Genomic DNA, 14677 nt, shown 5'->3' with positions numbered 1-14677 from the left:
GTTCAGGTTGGCAATGTTCTCAGATCTCCACAGTCCCAGGAGAATGGCGTTCCACAGGGATCCATATTAAGTGCTTTTCTTCTCATCGCTGTTAATGGACTTTGTGGTCTGTGTTGGACTGTTGATCACTCCTGCTCTGTATGTGGATGATGCTGTATCTGCGCTAGTTCATATTAAATGGCTTCTGCAAACCAACAGCTGCGGGTGCGGTCTGGCGCACTTCCACATGGACACTTTTGCATGGTTTTTAATTGTCCCCCCCTTTAATCGTGCGTGGTGCATTTCTGTCTCCATACTATGATCCATCCTGAACCAGAACTGTACTTTCTCTGTTTCTTGGGCCTTAGTTTTGTCCCATCTGGACTATTGCTATCAAGCTTATGGCTCAGCTGCGCCTTCCACACTGCTCCTCTTGGACATAGTTCGCAATCGTGGTATCTGTTTGGCCAAAGATGCCCTTTACAAAAGCACTGTTGATAGTCTTCTAGTTGACACTGGGACCTCACCCCCACCCTCTTCTGGTTCAGTGGTCTCAGCTCTTGGTTTCCTGTGTCATCGCTGGCTGCTCTTTCCCTGCTCACACATCCTATTCTATTCTTTTTGTGGCTTCGAGATGTTGCCTACCTGCTGCCCGCCCTTGGGTGGGTTTATCAGTTGGACTCTGCCACACTTCTCTTCGCTGTGATTTCCACCTTCCCTCCTCTTTCCCCTTTTCCTCATATTCTCTCCCACCTGGATATCCTAGGTAATGAGCTTATCAAGTGACTTATTGGGGGGAGGGGGCAGCCTCCTCCCAATCTTTTGCTCTATATTTGTTACAGAGTGATGCATTCTAATGATGAAAAAGGTTGGATATCTGTGCCATAATACAGGGTGTATCAAAAAGAATCATCTGATTTAGCATGTCTATATTTCTGAAACTAATAAACATCTACAATGAATTTTGTTTTTTGATGAATGGGAAACTCCCTTGAGATACACAGCATATGCCAATGCAGTATTCAAGTTGTCCCCACACTGCAGTGAGCTTGTCTTGAGTTACAGCTTCCATAGTTGCTGTTATGCAATGTCTCAGTTCATTCATTTTTGTTGGTAACAAAGGCATATAAACAAATTCTTTTATAAACTCCCCCCCCCCCCCCCCCCCCCCCCAAGGAAGTAATCGCATACAGTCAGGTCCGGTGAACTTGGAGGCCAGTAATGAAGATATGTGCTTCCTGTAAGAGTATTGTTGGCTAAGAAAAATGGACCATATGCTTTTACCCGTGAAACTGCACAAAACACATTAATTTTAGAGAACCCCTCTCATGTTGTAAAAATTCATGTGGTTGTTATGCACCCCATACTCTCGCATCATGACGGTTCACCTTCCTATTTAAATGGAATGTTGCGTCATCACTAAACACAAAGTGTGGAAGAAAACTGTTATCCTGCATCTTTCCAAGAATGAAATTATAGAACTCCAAACATTGTTGCTTGTCACCTTCATGAAGAGCTTGCAGTAGTTGAATTTTGTATGGTTTCATGCATAAATGTTGACAAAACGTGAGCAGGGGCATGTTGAGCCATAGAGCTGCATGGCGAATGGATTTCTGCAGATTCCTTGTGAAACTGTGGCGGATGCGCTCGACATCCATGTCAAGAATAGCCCGGTGATTTGCCTTTACACAAACAACCTGTTTCTCGGAATTGTTCGTGCCGTCACCTAATGCTCTGTGCTGTAGGAACACCATACCTAGTACGAAAGTCTTGCTGAACAGTTATTACTGTCCTGCACTGCACAAAATGTGGAACACACAACATTTTCTGTTGTCCTGGCACCATTTGTGCTAGAACTGAAGTAGGCGCACACTTCTACCTACTGGGAACCATGTAAAACTCAAGAGTTTTCTGTTTCCATCAGTACATTGTTCACACCCATATCTCAAATAACATAATAGTTATGATTTTTTAAAATTGAGTGATTCTTTTTTACACACCCTGTATTATTTAAAAACATAATTAATTAGTTTAAAGTATTTGCATAATCACTTCTTGTATGAGGGAGACTGAAAGAATTTATAACATAAAGATTGAGCATGTTGTGATAGTTGTACATGTTGAATTGCTATTTTTGTGGACCCTTTCAGCTTTATTTTACTGTGAAGTAAAAATAAATTATGTGGTAATCTAACTTCTCATAAAATTCGATACAAGTCCTTGCACTGGAGAAGAACAAAAGGTGAATACTGATGTCATATTAAGTTAAGCAGGAGTTTTCTCTCAGATTTACCACAGTATGATCACTCCAACCTAAAAAGTACTGCTGCAGTGTGTGCATATTAAACAGTTTCAGTAAGAAGAAACATTGATTTGGAGGTGTTGAATTACTTATTTCATATACATGTGATAACTTTTACTTTCACTGTTTTAATTTTTTGACTTCGTAGCATGCCTCATCATGGAAAGGAGCGGTTTGATGTTCTTACCACTTGTTGCTTTATTTGTTTTAGAACTTTATTTTCTTTTTTGCTTGTACCTGTATGACCCATTTGTTTGTATAGTAATTGTAAAATTGACTGGTTGTTTATTTTATTCAGGCATGAATTCATTGGTGCTGTATGTTGGCCATGAGTTGACAAGGCATATGTTTCCATGGAGTTGGAAACCTCTCTACAATAATCATTCTGAGCTATTGGCAATGAACATATGGGGTACTGCTCTGTGGTTAATAATAGCATATTTTATGTATCGCAAAGACTGCTTTGTGACTGTTTGAGAAGTGTTACTAAGAGACTGATTTTATCTGCTATACATGACACACACACGTGATATGAGATGAATACTCAAGGATATATCTTGTACACTATTTATTGTCACTGAGTACTACTAGGTATACAGGAATTGATTATATAGCTGTCTTCATATAGCAGAAGTTGATTTTGATTTATTTTTATTCTTTGTTGAATGAATGGTAATTCATAAATTCTGTTTTGTCAACATAGCATTTGGCAGCTTTTTGTTAGTTATTGTTTTCCAAATAATGTGTAAAAAAACTATCTTAGTTTATATTAATTTTCAGACTGCTGTCACTTGATACTAGTTGTTTTAAGTTACTGTAACACAAAGATTTTATGTTTTACAATTTTAAAGAATCAGTGAGGATTTCATATATATTCCCTGCAAACTATTATGTTACATTTTACATTGAATTATTTCATTATTCAGTTGCTTGGAATTCATGTACTTTGTCCTCATCCAACTCTGCAACTTTTGAAAATACTCTGGTGAGCTTACAATTTATTTTACAAACATGTCTGTGATTATCTTAAAATTTCCTTGTCTTGTCCTTATCCTTTTTAACTTCATAATAATTTTGTGTTGTGTAAAACGTAGTCGTCATTGTCATCCCTGAAAAAGTCCTCTCATATGCAAGAACATTGTGTCCAGCATTTATGTAGTGAAATGAATTTTCCCTGAAAAGCTGTATTTATGATGTTGTGATCCTCTAATATGTATTTTACTCAGTTGTGTCAGTCAATTCAGTACTTCATATAGGAGCAGACAGTCCTGTTACTCTTCATATTGCTGAAAGATTGGGAATTTAACCACTCTGTGTTTTACAGCCACAGTTCATATTCCCATCAGTAATCCTCATATAGTATTCAGTCCACATATGTAACATTTATCACTGAGGTCAGTGGCAATGCTTAGGTCACATAAGAGACAAAGGGTTACTGTCTAAAATAGAAAAAGATAAGTATGTAAATGACAAAAAAAGGACCATGTGGACCTGACCTGGATTAATAAAAGAGATCCAGGTGATCACTGCTGCATCTTCTACGTCATTGTCTTTCCTTAACAGTCACTTCATTTGTCTTATTTTGCATTCCCGAAGCAGCACTGCTGGTCCTTAGGATTAAGGATTTATTGTCCTTTCCTTTGTATTTGACAACTATGAACTATCTGTTTCAGTTTATGTTTCACATTTCATAAAGCATTATTGTCCCTCACGTTTCATGAAGGATTTCCATTAGTAAGTATAATCTGTAGAGCAGGAAGCAAAATGTGAATCCCAATGTCCCATTACCATTTATTATCAACTACATTAAATCTTAAATTTGACTTTAATCTCCCTGTTCTAGGGCTTGTTTTTAGTATACATTATTTATTTAACAAACTTTGAGTATTTTTGCAAAATAGATTGCATTTTATTTGTTATTAATAAGACTGCTCCAGCATTGTTGTTAATTTCAGAAACAGCTAATCATGCATCTTTAGGATTTATTTGCTATCATTAAAAGTACCAGTAAGAAAAAGAATAAAATTTGTGCCTTAAGAGTGTACAAAATTCATAGTGACAGACAATATGCAAGCACTGATTACTTCAACTGATCAGTGAGCTTGCCTCCCAATTTTGTCAGTGTGACATTAGCTGAACATTTGCACTTTGCATGTAATAAAAATCCAACGTGACGTAAGTGAACTTGAATATGCTTCAATTTTAATTCAAGCAAATACTGGCTTAAAATGATCTGAGCTCATGAATTTAAAATTTTATTGTATTTATTGAATAGTTTTCTTTTAAAACATCGGTGTAAAATCAGTTTATCCATAGTAATGTGATTCATGTGTAAAAATATGGCCTTAAGACCTACTATTAATAGTCTTTGATGTGTTTTAATTGGTATCAGCATTGAAAAAAAGATAAAGAACGAAACCACACAGAGAAATAAGTATTTTTTAACTACTTTTATGCTAGATACACCTATTTTTAGATCTCCTTACATTGTAATATTATGTGCATAAATAAAAATAACAGAAATGTTTAAATGTACAGTTATTTTACAAGTGCTCCTAAATTTTAATTTTTTATTGAAACAACCATCAGCTTAAAAAGAATTTTAAATGAAATGGAAATTCACACTGGAGAAAATGCCCAGTTACAGACAGTTTGTGCTGAATATTTGTGACTCTGAAATATTTTTATAAACAATGTATTTATTCATCCCTTTTTAATGATGGGGCATAAAGCTTCCAAAAAAGTGTCAGTGAAACAGACATAAAGAATTATTTGCTTGAGAATAAAAATAGAAGCAAAATGTAAAGGAAAAAACTAAGAAGAAAATAAAATGTAAGTAAACGGAAATGATTCAAACATGGAATTTTACAGTCAAGAAAATAAAAATCAGTGGTACTACAAGAAATGAATAGTATTAACAGATTGTTGGCATTAAAATAACTGCTGGGTTAGTGTTCTTCTAAAGTAAATATAAAAAAAGTAAAATTATTTGTGAACAAAACATAAGCATTGTAGAGCTGCAAACAAATGGTGACAAAATGTGTTACTTTGAATGTCTTAATATAGCCAGCCACCTGTAGTTACAAATAAAATTATTAGTGCTGGACTTCTTCCTTTAAGTTATGGGGCCAGTTGTGAAATAACAAAATAGTGTTGAGTGGATATGTCCCAAATACCAACAAATTTGCATCCAAGAGTGGGCCTACGCCATGTGACTGAGCATCATTCAGTATGCTGTTTCATCATCTGTAACTTAATTCCCAATCTGCATTCAATGTGTTCATATAAAAATCTCAGCTTTATCAAAAGACAGCTTTTGGGCTCCTACAAGCAGACTTAATAGTTAGGTATAGGTAGGTAGGTAGAAATAAATACATGTCTCCATAACTGCCTGAAAATTATTGTTCAGAGTGCTGTAGTGTGAGCTGTATACATCACAAAATGTTGAAACATCGTAGGTATCTTCATTAATTGCTGCACTTGTGGAGTATGCTGAAAAAAATAATAGTTCCAAATATTCTGTTTAACATCAAATCAAGGGGACCTTGCTATATTTTGACTTAAAGATCACATTAAATGGTGGTAAGATAGAGTTTGATATTTTTAGAAAAGAGTCTACCAATGATTTAGTCCCAAATGAAACATCAAGTGGAGTGGCCACGCGGTTTGAGGTGCCAAGTCACGGATCGCGTGGCCCCTCCCACCGGAGGTTCGAGTCCTCCCTGGGGAATGGGTGTGTGTGTTGTTCTTGGCATACATTAGTGTAAGTTACTTAAGTAGTGTGTAGGGACTGATGACTTCAGCAGTTTGGTCACTTAGGAATTAACGCACATTTGAACATTTAACATCAAACCACCAGTTTAAACATTAAATTGCTGCCTTCAGGTCTTTCCTGAATGGATAAATAATTTTCCTCTGACACCAGAGGTATATGAAAGGGAGTTCAGTATAATCAAGTATATTGCCACACGTAATGTATATCCATAGTCTGTGGTTGAGAAACTGAATAAAAAAATACTAGTGGGGAAGGGGAGCACTGAAGGGAATCGCTATGAATCCAGTGGAGAAAAGGAACAAGTATTATAAGATTCTGCATCATGGAGGTCTGTAAAGAAACTGTTGTCAGCTAACATAATTCTGGCAGTTTTCATACCAAAAAATTTGGCATTTGGTTAAGGAACTGTGAGTTTTTCAAAAAGCATTCTTCTCCTGTTCTTGAGTGTCGTATTGAGTGTGATACAAGGTGGATGTGTAAGAGCAGATGTATTGGCCTGACAGATGGGAATTTTCATATGAGATTTAAAGAACACAAAGATCTGACCAATTCCAGGTGATCTTTGATAATGATTTTGACTGACAGCCAGAATCAGCTGTAGCAGGTGAGCAATAATTTATCTGTCTTACACACTGCAGAGAAAGGTCAAATACTCCATGTCCTGGAAGAAATTGAAATCTTAAGAAGTCTTGTTTCCTGTCCTCTTGATAATATTAATTAATGCTGTGACCTGTATCACAAAAATATTTTAGTTAACTACAACATTATTCAGGCAAGTTAAGGTGTGTGTGTAATGTATTAGATGTACAGATTCTCTCCCCTCTTCTGTCCTAATGTCATGATGATTCTGACTTATTTTTGCTGTTACTTCCTACTTTTCCAGTTTAAACTGTTTACCAATCATGTACCTGATAAAGACAGCACCTGTGTTACAGGTTGTGTGCACCCCCAATACTCACGCCTAGTAGATATTTACTGTTGCATAATTTTCCTCTTAGTGTTCCTGGTTAGGTGGAACAGGGGAATGGTTTTTACAGAATTGATGTAATTCCATGTTTTCTCTTCACATATTTATTGCATCTTACATGTTTTATGATTGTGGTAACTTTTGGTGTCCAGTTGTAATGTTGGTATTTAGAATTTTTCCAGCGCCGCCCCCCCCTCCACACCATTTATTCTTCTGACATGGAACTTTTGTTCCATGACAACCTGGGGAGCAAAGGTGACCTCAGTGGGGTTAACTGGTTAACTTGTTTTATTTGTAAGTAACTTCCTTTCTCTCTTTTATTTTATTGAGAAATTTTTAACTGTATATTTCCTTATCCAACAAAAGATTTGAGAATCCCCTCCCATTATCTTGTAACATAATATTTTCATTATTACAGTTTATAACAGATGATGGAACTTTCAGTGTTCCAAAACCGGTCGTATATGCAACAAAAGATTGTTCATTCCGCAACTGTTATGCGGTTTCTTCATTAATACAGAAAGGTAATGCAGTTTTGAAACATGCTGGTGTGCAAATGGAAAGGACTGTCACTTACGCTGGAATCAAGATGGGGTGTGGAGCAAAATAATAAATGCTAAACTTTGTTGCAAATTTACTATATAGAATCCTGAGAGAGATGAGTAAAGGGAAGAAGGAAAATATAGATGAACTTGGGCAGTGGAAAGAGAAGCTGGCTAGCAACTGGGAGAGTATAACATGGTGAGAACACTAGTGGGTGGTAAGAGCATGTTGAGGACATGGGCTAACAGGTCATTGGGATTCAACCACCAACACTGCTGATCGAACTGATCACATTGGAACTGACCCTCCTACTATTCTTTATTTATACACTCTTCCTCTCCTTAATCTCCAGCAATCTCACTGAGCAAGATGACGCATTGGTTAGTCCATAGGACTCATATTTGGGAGGACGTCTGTTCAAATCCCTGATGGCCATCCAGATTGAGGTTTTCTGTGATTTCCCTAAATCGCTCCAGTCAAGTGCCAGGATTGTTCATTTGAAAAGGGTGTGGCTTATTTCCTTTCCCATCCTTTCATAATCTGAGCTGGTGCTCCATTTCCAATGACTGCAGTGTTGATGGGATGTTAAAACACTAGTCTCACTTTCTTTCTTTCTTTCACCAGTCACTGTCCGTTCGTCTCTTGTTCTGTTTCTGTTCCCACTCCATTCCACCCTCCTGTCTTTGGGTCAGTTCCACACTCCCCTCTAAAACTTTTTATGCCTCTCTCTCATTCCAAATAATCCACATCCACACTGTACTATCCTTTCAGTATTTATGTTAACAATCCCCCCACCCTCATTTTACCACACTTCATAGCTAGCTGCTTCTTGTATTTGCACATACATCTGCATTGTCTTTTTTACTGTATACCTTACCTTCCCCATCCCATGTCTTTTTTACATACTCGCCACCCACCATATTCAGGCTATAATGAGATATAAGCAAGAATGGGGCTATATAGAGCAATTACATTGATTTTACTCTATGTGTTTCCATTCTTGTTGCCTCTTTCAATAATGAAGCCATTTCTAATATTTTTGAAGTGCAAAGATTTATAGATTGCAATATTGAGAGGACACATTGTTGTGTGCATTAACTGTCAGGAAAATTCAGAAATTTGTTTCTCAGAGAACAGGCACACATCAGGACCTGCCCAGAGAGTGTCCATGTGCCTCATAGGGAAAAATTAGTAGTGGATTATGATGAAAGGAAGAATGGTTTGTTTGCAAGAGGTGATAAGCAACAAGGAATCACAACTTAGTAGGGCAGTATTCATAGTTATAAGCCATATATAAATTTAATTGTTGGGAAGCATTTTCTGAAAGTATTTGTTTAGAGTTTAGTAGCCTATAATGGAGGTGAAATGTGGACAGTACGAGTAAATAATGTGGACAAGGAGTGAATAGAAGGTTTCAAAATGTGGTGGTACAAAATAATGGTTGAAGTTCGGTGGTAAGATCAGATAACTAATGATGTGATACTGAATTGAATTGCAGAGCATTTCGAGCCTGCCCACATCCCATTCTCATCTCAACAAAACATCACCACTTCATCTCGTCATCTATCACAGTATATTCTTGGAAGATGTGCATTGTCTTGCTTCCAGAACTGCCAGTTAAAATTTTTCATCATTTCGGTCACAGTCTCTCACCAGTCAAACAAGCCTGCAGCTATGCATACTGCCCTACTCCTGCTGATAGACCAGACATCCATTCCTCAGTCAGTGTATTATTTTTAGCTTGGAAACAGAACACTCTGCTTTTGCAGCTGTTGTAGGTTCTGTTTGATACATAAGGACATTTGTGCATACTTCAGGGTAAGTCAATATCAGCTGTGCTTAAGTGTTGCACATAACACATTTTCAGCACTTATACTTTAAATGATGTTTTTATGAACATCAACTGCATTGGAAACAAAAGAGGAATGTCATGAAGAAATGCCATAGAAAAAAAGAGTTTCATTATAAAGATCTTCATCACAGACAGTAGGCATGAACAAAGGTTAGTTTGCTCTGTCTGGGTCTATAACTTACTTCATTCTGTAATACAAAATATTTTGTTCTGAATAAATGTTGCCAGTCATTGGGTAAATAAAGCATCACTCTATGTACAGGCTCTGTCAGCCTCTCATACTCGAATAGCTTGACAATGTGCTGCTTTACTGTTTGTATGTATTTCCTAGGAAATTTGCACTTAATGTCCCATCTTTCACAGATGTTGAATGTTTGCCAAATGATCCTATCTAAAAGCACCATGCCTAAGATGCCATGTAACTCCAACCACCAATCTCATTGATTTTGAGGCATTATAGTGATTCATTTTAGTACTTTACATTGTACAACAAACCTGTATGATTCAATTATGCTTTTAGGAGCTATTTCTAAACTCTGCTCATTATTTTTCTTACTCCTAATAATTAGGTTTGTCATATCCTGAAGAACATCAGTCGATCTCTAAGTGCATAAATGGTGTCATATCTGGCAGCCCAATAAATGGTGTTGTATCTGGCAGCCAGGTGCATTGAATTTAGTGTCCTTTGTATAATATTGCGCATAGTTGTGGAAAAGTTTTTAAATCCTACCACAGTAGCATGCTATGATAAAAAATATTTACTTATTTACAAGTGTTTTGAAATATATGGCTGTTTTAGCATCTACAGTGGCGTTAAGGACTAAATTGTAACTTTATTCTTTCTCACACACATTGTGTACACCACTTACGATAGGTGCTCTGCAATAGTGTCAGCCACAAAATTGGACACATAGCAAAAAATTGTCGCAGTAAAAACAAGGCAAGCAAAAAATCAGTAATTAAAGAAATCAGTTTACAAGGCATTCTTCATGATGCCACTGTCAACTAAAGCTATACACAAAGAGTGGTTTGTCAATTCTGGTGCATCAGCTCACATGTCAAACCATCCATGTGATTTACATTTCGTAGCGTCAGTTCCCAGTTCCCAAGTGGTCATGGCCAACAACAAAAATTTCCCCATTAAAGGGGCAGGTTGCACGCATATTAAAACTGGCAGAGCGAGAGAAAATAAATATTAAGGTGACGGATGTACTTTATGTTCCTCAGCTGAGTACAAATTTACTTTCTGTAAGCAAAATAGTGCAACAGGGGGACTCAGTCATTTTTGACAATAGAGGTTGTCGCATTCGATATAAAGAGAAGAAACTGATAGCTACAGCATCGTTAATCAATGGAATGTATAGAGGCTGGACCAACCAAGTGATTGATCTATGGCACAGAAGATTAGGCCACCTACATTCAGATGTGATGGAAGAATTACGAAACGATTTGGCTAATGGCATCAAATATAAAGGAGCCGTCAACACTCCATGTGTTACCTGCCTAGAAGGTAAGCAAACTAGATTTTCCTTTCCTCACTCCACTTCTAGAGCTAAAAGAATTTTGGAGTTAGTGCATTCAAATTTGTGTGGTCCAATGCAAACCACATCGATTGGTTGACCTAAATATTTTAGAACTCTGACTGACGATTTCTCTAGAAAGATTTTTTTGTATACGGTCAGCAATAAATACCAAGTACCTGACATTATACGCAATTTTAAAAAGTTCATAGAGAATCAGACAGGCGAAAGGCTTCATATCTTGCGAACTGATAATGAAAAAGAGTATGTAAATGATGACTCATGAAATGAGTATTAACTCATGAAATGAGCCCAAAAACAGAGAGAGAAAGAGATGCGATGAAGAAAGTCCCATATAAAGAAGCCATAGGTAGTCTAATGTATGCACAACTACATACTAGACCAGATCTAGCGTACGCAATTGGAATTGTGAGTCAGTTTAATAATAATCCTGGAATATCCCACTGGCAAGCTGTAAAGCAAATCATAAGGTATATAAAGGGAACTAAAGACTTCAAGCTACAATTTTCCAAAGACGATCATGACATCACAGGTTACACTGATGCTGACTGGGCTGGGGATATAGAAGATAGGAAATCAACCACTGGTTTTTTTTTTTTTATCTATGTCACAAGGTGCAAGCAATTTCGTGGAATTGTAAAAAACAACCAACACTAGCTCTCTTGACGACAGAAGCAGAATATATGGCTGTAACTTCTGCATGTCAGGAAACACTTTAGCTGCAATGTCTGCAAAGAGAGAGATCCTCTTTGCCAAAAGAGGGACCGATAAGATTGTTTTGCAGCAACAAAGATGCAATTGATCTGTCAAAGACAAGTGGATACAGAGGTTGCACTAAACACTTTGACACCAGGCATCATTTTATCGGGGAAAAGATAGATTCAGGAGAAATCACAATGGAGCAAATTTCAATATGATGACAAAGCCACTGCCAAGAACCAGACATCAGGAACTAACACAAGAATTTGGACTCTGAGAATGAGGTACTGAGAGACATCGCTTCTAGCGGGGGTGTTGGAATTTGGAATTGATGCCTCTGCTTAATATTTATCTTTGCTGCAATTGTTACGGACGCTTTTATAGTCATTTCATTAACATAGTAGTGTGTTGCCTGCCCTTGGTTTACATTTGTTCTGTGCATGTTAATAAAAGCATTTATGTTCTCTTTCACTGTAACCGCGTGTTTATTTCAAGTTCAATAACAACAAATTTTCTACTGTGCATTTCCATTTCAAGTGTTCCTTTCTGAGGTCCCTAGGCATTATTCCACTTGCCCCAGCATAATTATATTCGTGCTATTGTCACAGGATGGTTTCCTAAATTATGTGGGGATTATTTTCCACATGTCCTCTTCAGAGTGAGTCTTGAAAAAGACATTTTCCATGCACATATCATTACAAATAATACACTTGAATAATAATTTATAGCTTATTATAGACAAGTTTTGTGCATTGAGCTGTATTTTTGTCATAAATCTAATTTGCTATTGAAAGGGGTTGAATTTTAATGGAATTTGAAGTTGATACTTCTGCTGAAAGTAATTACAGTAATCATCTTTAAGTCAGTGCAGTTTGTATCCTCTATCCCAATTCAACATGCCAGTATTTTTCTGGCTCCTCGCTTCTCTTAGTAGTGGATACATAGAGGTCAGTGCCACCTTTGGTGTCAAACCAATAATTTAAGCAAAAGGCTTCACACTGTGGATGCCACTACTTAATGCCATTTCATTTCTGTGATTCTGTGGTAGTTGCTTTAAAGCAGCCTGTATAATTTGCACATGACCTCTTACGCTGCTGTGCACCACCTTATTTTTCACATTGAGTGGTCAATGGTGAGTTCATTAAATGCCTAACAAATAGACGATAAATTGCTGGTAATCTTCGTAGCAGTCACCTGCCATTGGTTGCTCTCATTGACTGATCAGTTTCAACTAGTACATTGAATGCTACTATGTCAGGTTGTTATGTCATGTTCCGTAGCAGTGCACTTGATCTGCGTATGGCAACTAATACTTGGAGGAAAAAGGAGTGTTTTGACTGATTTTACTAATTTTCCAATTCTCCTCCCCATTTTAATTTGTCTTTCATTTTTCCTTTGTCTGCTTTGGACAGGTACTAGTCACTATGTGTTACATGATCTGCCATTCTTCAAATTGATGCTACACTGGTGCATTGCCTATGTGGTGGTACAGAATGCTACTTCTGTGAAGATAGCGTAATTTTTCCATAGGGATTTGGGGGAAGGTGCTGCAGCTGGTGCCTCTGGCGTCTTTGGATGAAGGCACTTCACTTTATTTTCAATTGTTCTAGCTGAAATATGTTTGAGCTGCTGTCCCACTGCACATTTCCTTAATAACCGTTGCAGAGACAGTAAGTTGGTGAGCAGTTTCATGATGGCTTTGATCACTGCTGCCTCTCAGCCTGGTCCTCATGCATCATGGCATCTAAAACAAAATTTAAAAAAAAAAAAAGCACAATCTGAAAACAAGTGCAGAAAAAGTTGTCCCATTTCCATCAGTCTTGCTGGTGCAACATTACCAGGTAATGCAAAGTAATTTTCACATCTTAAATTGTACACACATCAAAAAAAGTTCCCAGAACTCCTGAAGATAGATGTTGACTGTGAATACTGGATCACAGTCACAGACACACTTTGTTCAGAGACGTCACTAAACTCACCCAAAGATGTAAACAAGCATGCATGAGCAGTGCCTATTAGATGGAGGGGGTCCGACAGCCAATCAGTTCCAGTCAGTCCACCACGAAGGAGGTACACAGCTCATGTTGTCATTAGTTCAACGATGCATAGACGGTCAATACCACAGTTCGATTGCAATCACATTGTTACTTTGTGCCAGGAAGGGCTTTCAACAAGAGAGGTGTCCAGGCATCTCAGAGTGAACCAGAGCGATGTTGTTCAGACATGGAGGAGATACAGAGAGACAGGAACTGTCGATGACATGCCTTGCTGAGGCTCCCCAAGGGCTACTACTGCAGTGGATGACCGCTACCTGTGGATTATGGTTCGGAGGAACCCTGACAGCAATGCCATCATGTTGAATAATGCTTTTCGTGCAGCCACAGGATGTCGTGTTACGACTCAAACTGTGCGCAATAGGCTGCATGATGCACAACTTCACTCCCGACGTCCATCGCGAAGTCCATCTTTGCAACCAATGAAAAATTTCTTTTGATGTGTGTATTTGATGGAGAATTATGTGGATTATTAGGAAAGATAAATAGATAATACCCATATGTAAATGAATGATAAGGGTGAGACCCTTTTTAGACTACCAAAAAATTATATATTCCAAGATGAAAGCAGAAACACCCGTATAAACCTGCAAAAATGCTGAAAATGTGCAAAATTGAAGTTGTTAAACATGTTTGTGTGCAAAGCAAACTGTGATGTTCACACTGGTTAGTCAGGAACTTTGTAAAGTGCCCAAAAATAACCATTTCCAAAAACAGGCAATGTTCCCCAGTTGATGGTAATTCTATTGCCTTAAACAACATTTTACGTATTGCACATTAGCACCAGAGTTTTATTTACATGTTCTGCCCCACTATGGCCTACTGTGCATTATTACAAACATATATCACAGTTTTGTTGTCAGAGATTGTTTGCTGTAACTTTTTTTACCAAAGCTCGCCTAACTTATTTTTGTTGCCATGCCCTTGCACAATAAGATGTAGGCCTAGGATTTTAACAAGGACTA

The 14677-nt window shown here is 37.5% G+C and overlaps 1 protein-coding gene across 1 annotated transcript in view; it reads left to right on the top strand.

Annotated features, from left to right (window-relative positions):
• LOC126166685 (heparan-alpha-glucosaminide N-acetyltransferase-like) overlaps nucleotides 1-4749 on the top strand; it is a 113352-nt gene extending 108603 nt beyond the window's left edge. Inside the window, exon 11 of the mRNA XM_049920421.1 lies at nucleotides 2580-4749. Coding sequence (XP_049776378.1) covers nucleotides 2580-2758 — 179 coding nt within the window. The 3' untranslated portion in view covers nucleotides 2759-4749. The remainder of the gene's footprint in view (nucleotides 1-2579) is intronic.
• The last annotated feature ends 9928 nt before the right edge of the window (nucleotides 4750-14677 follow it).

The sequence above is a fragment of the Schistocerca cancellata genome, chromosome 1, assembly GCF_023864275.1.
Source record: "Schistocerca cancellata isolate TAMUIC-IGC-003103 chromosome 1, iqSchCanc2.1, whole genome shotgun sequence".
Lineage (NCBI taxonomy): Eukaryota > Metazoa > Arthropoda > Insecta > Orthoptera > Acrididae > Schistocerca > Schistocerca cancellata.
The sequence above is the reverse complement of the archived record's forward strand: the minus strand, read 5'-3'. Positions and strand labels throughout refer to the sequence as shown.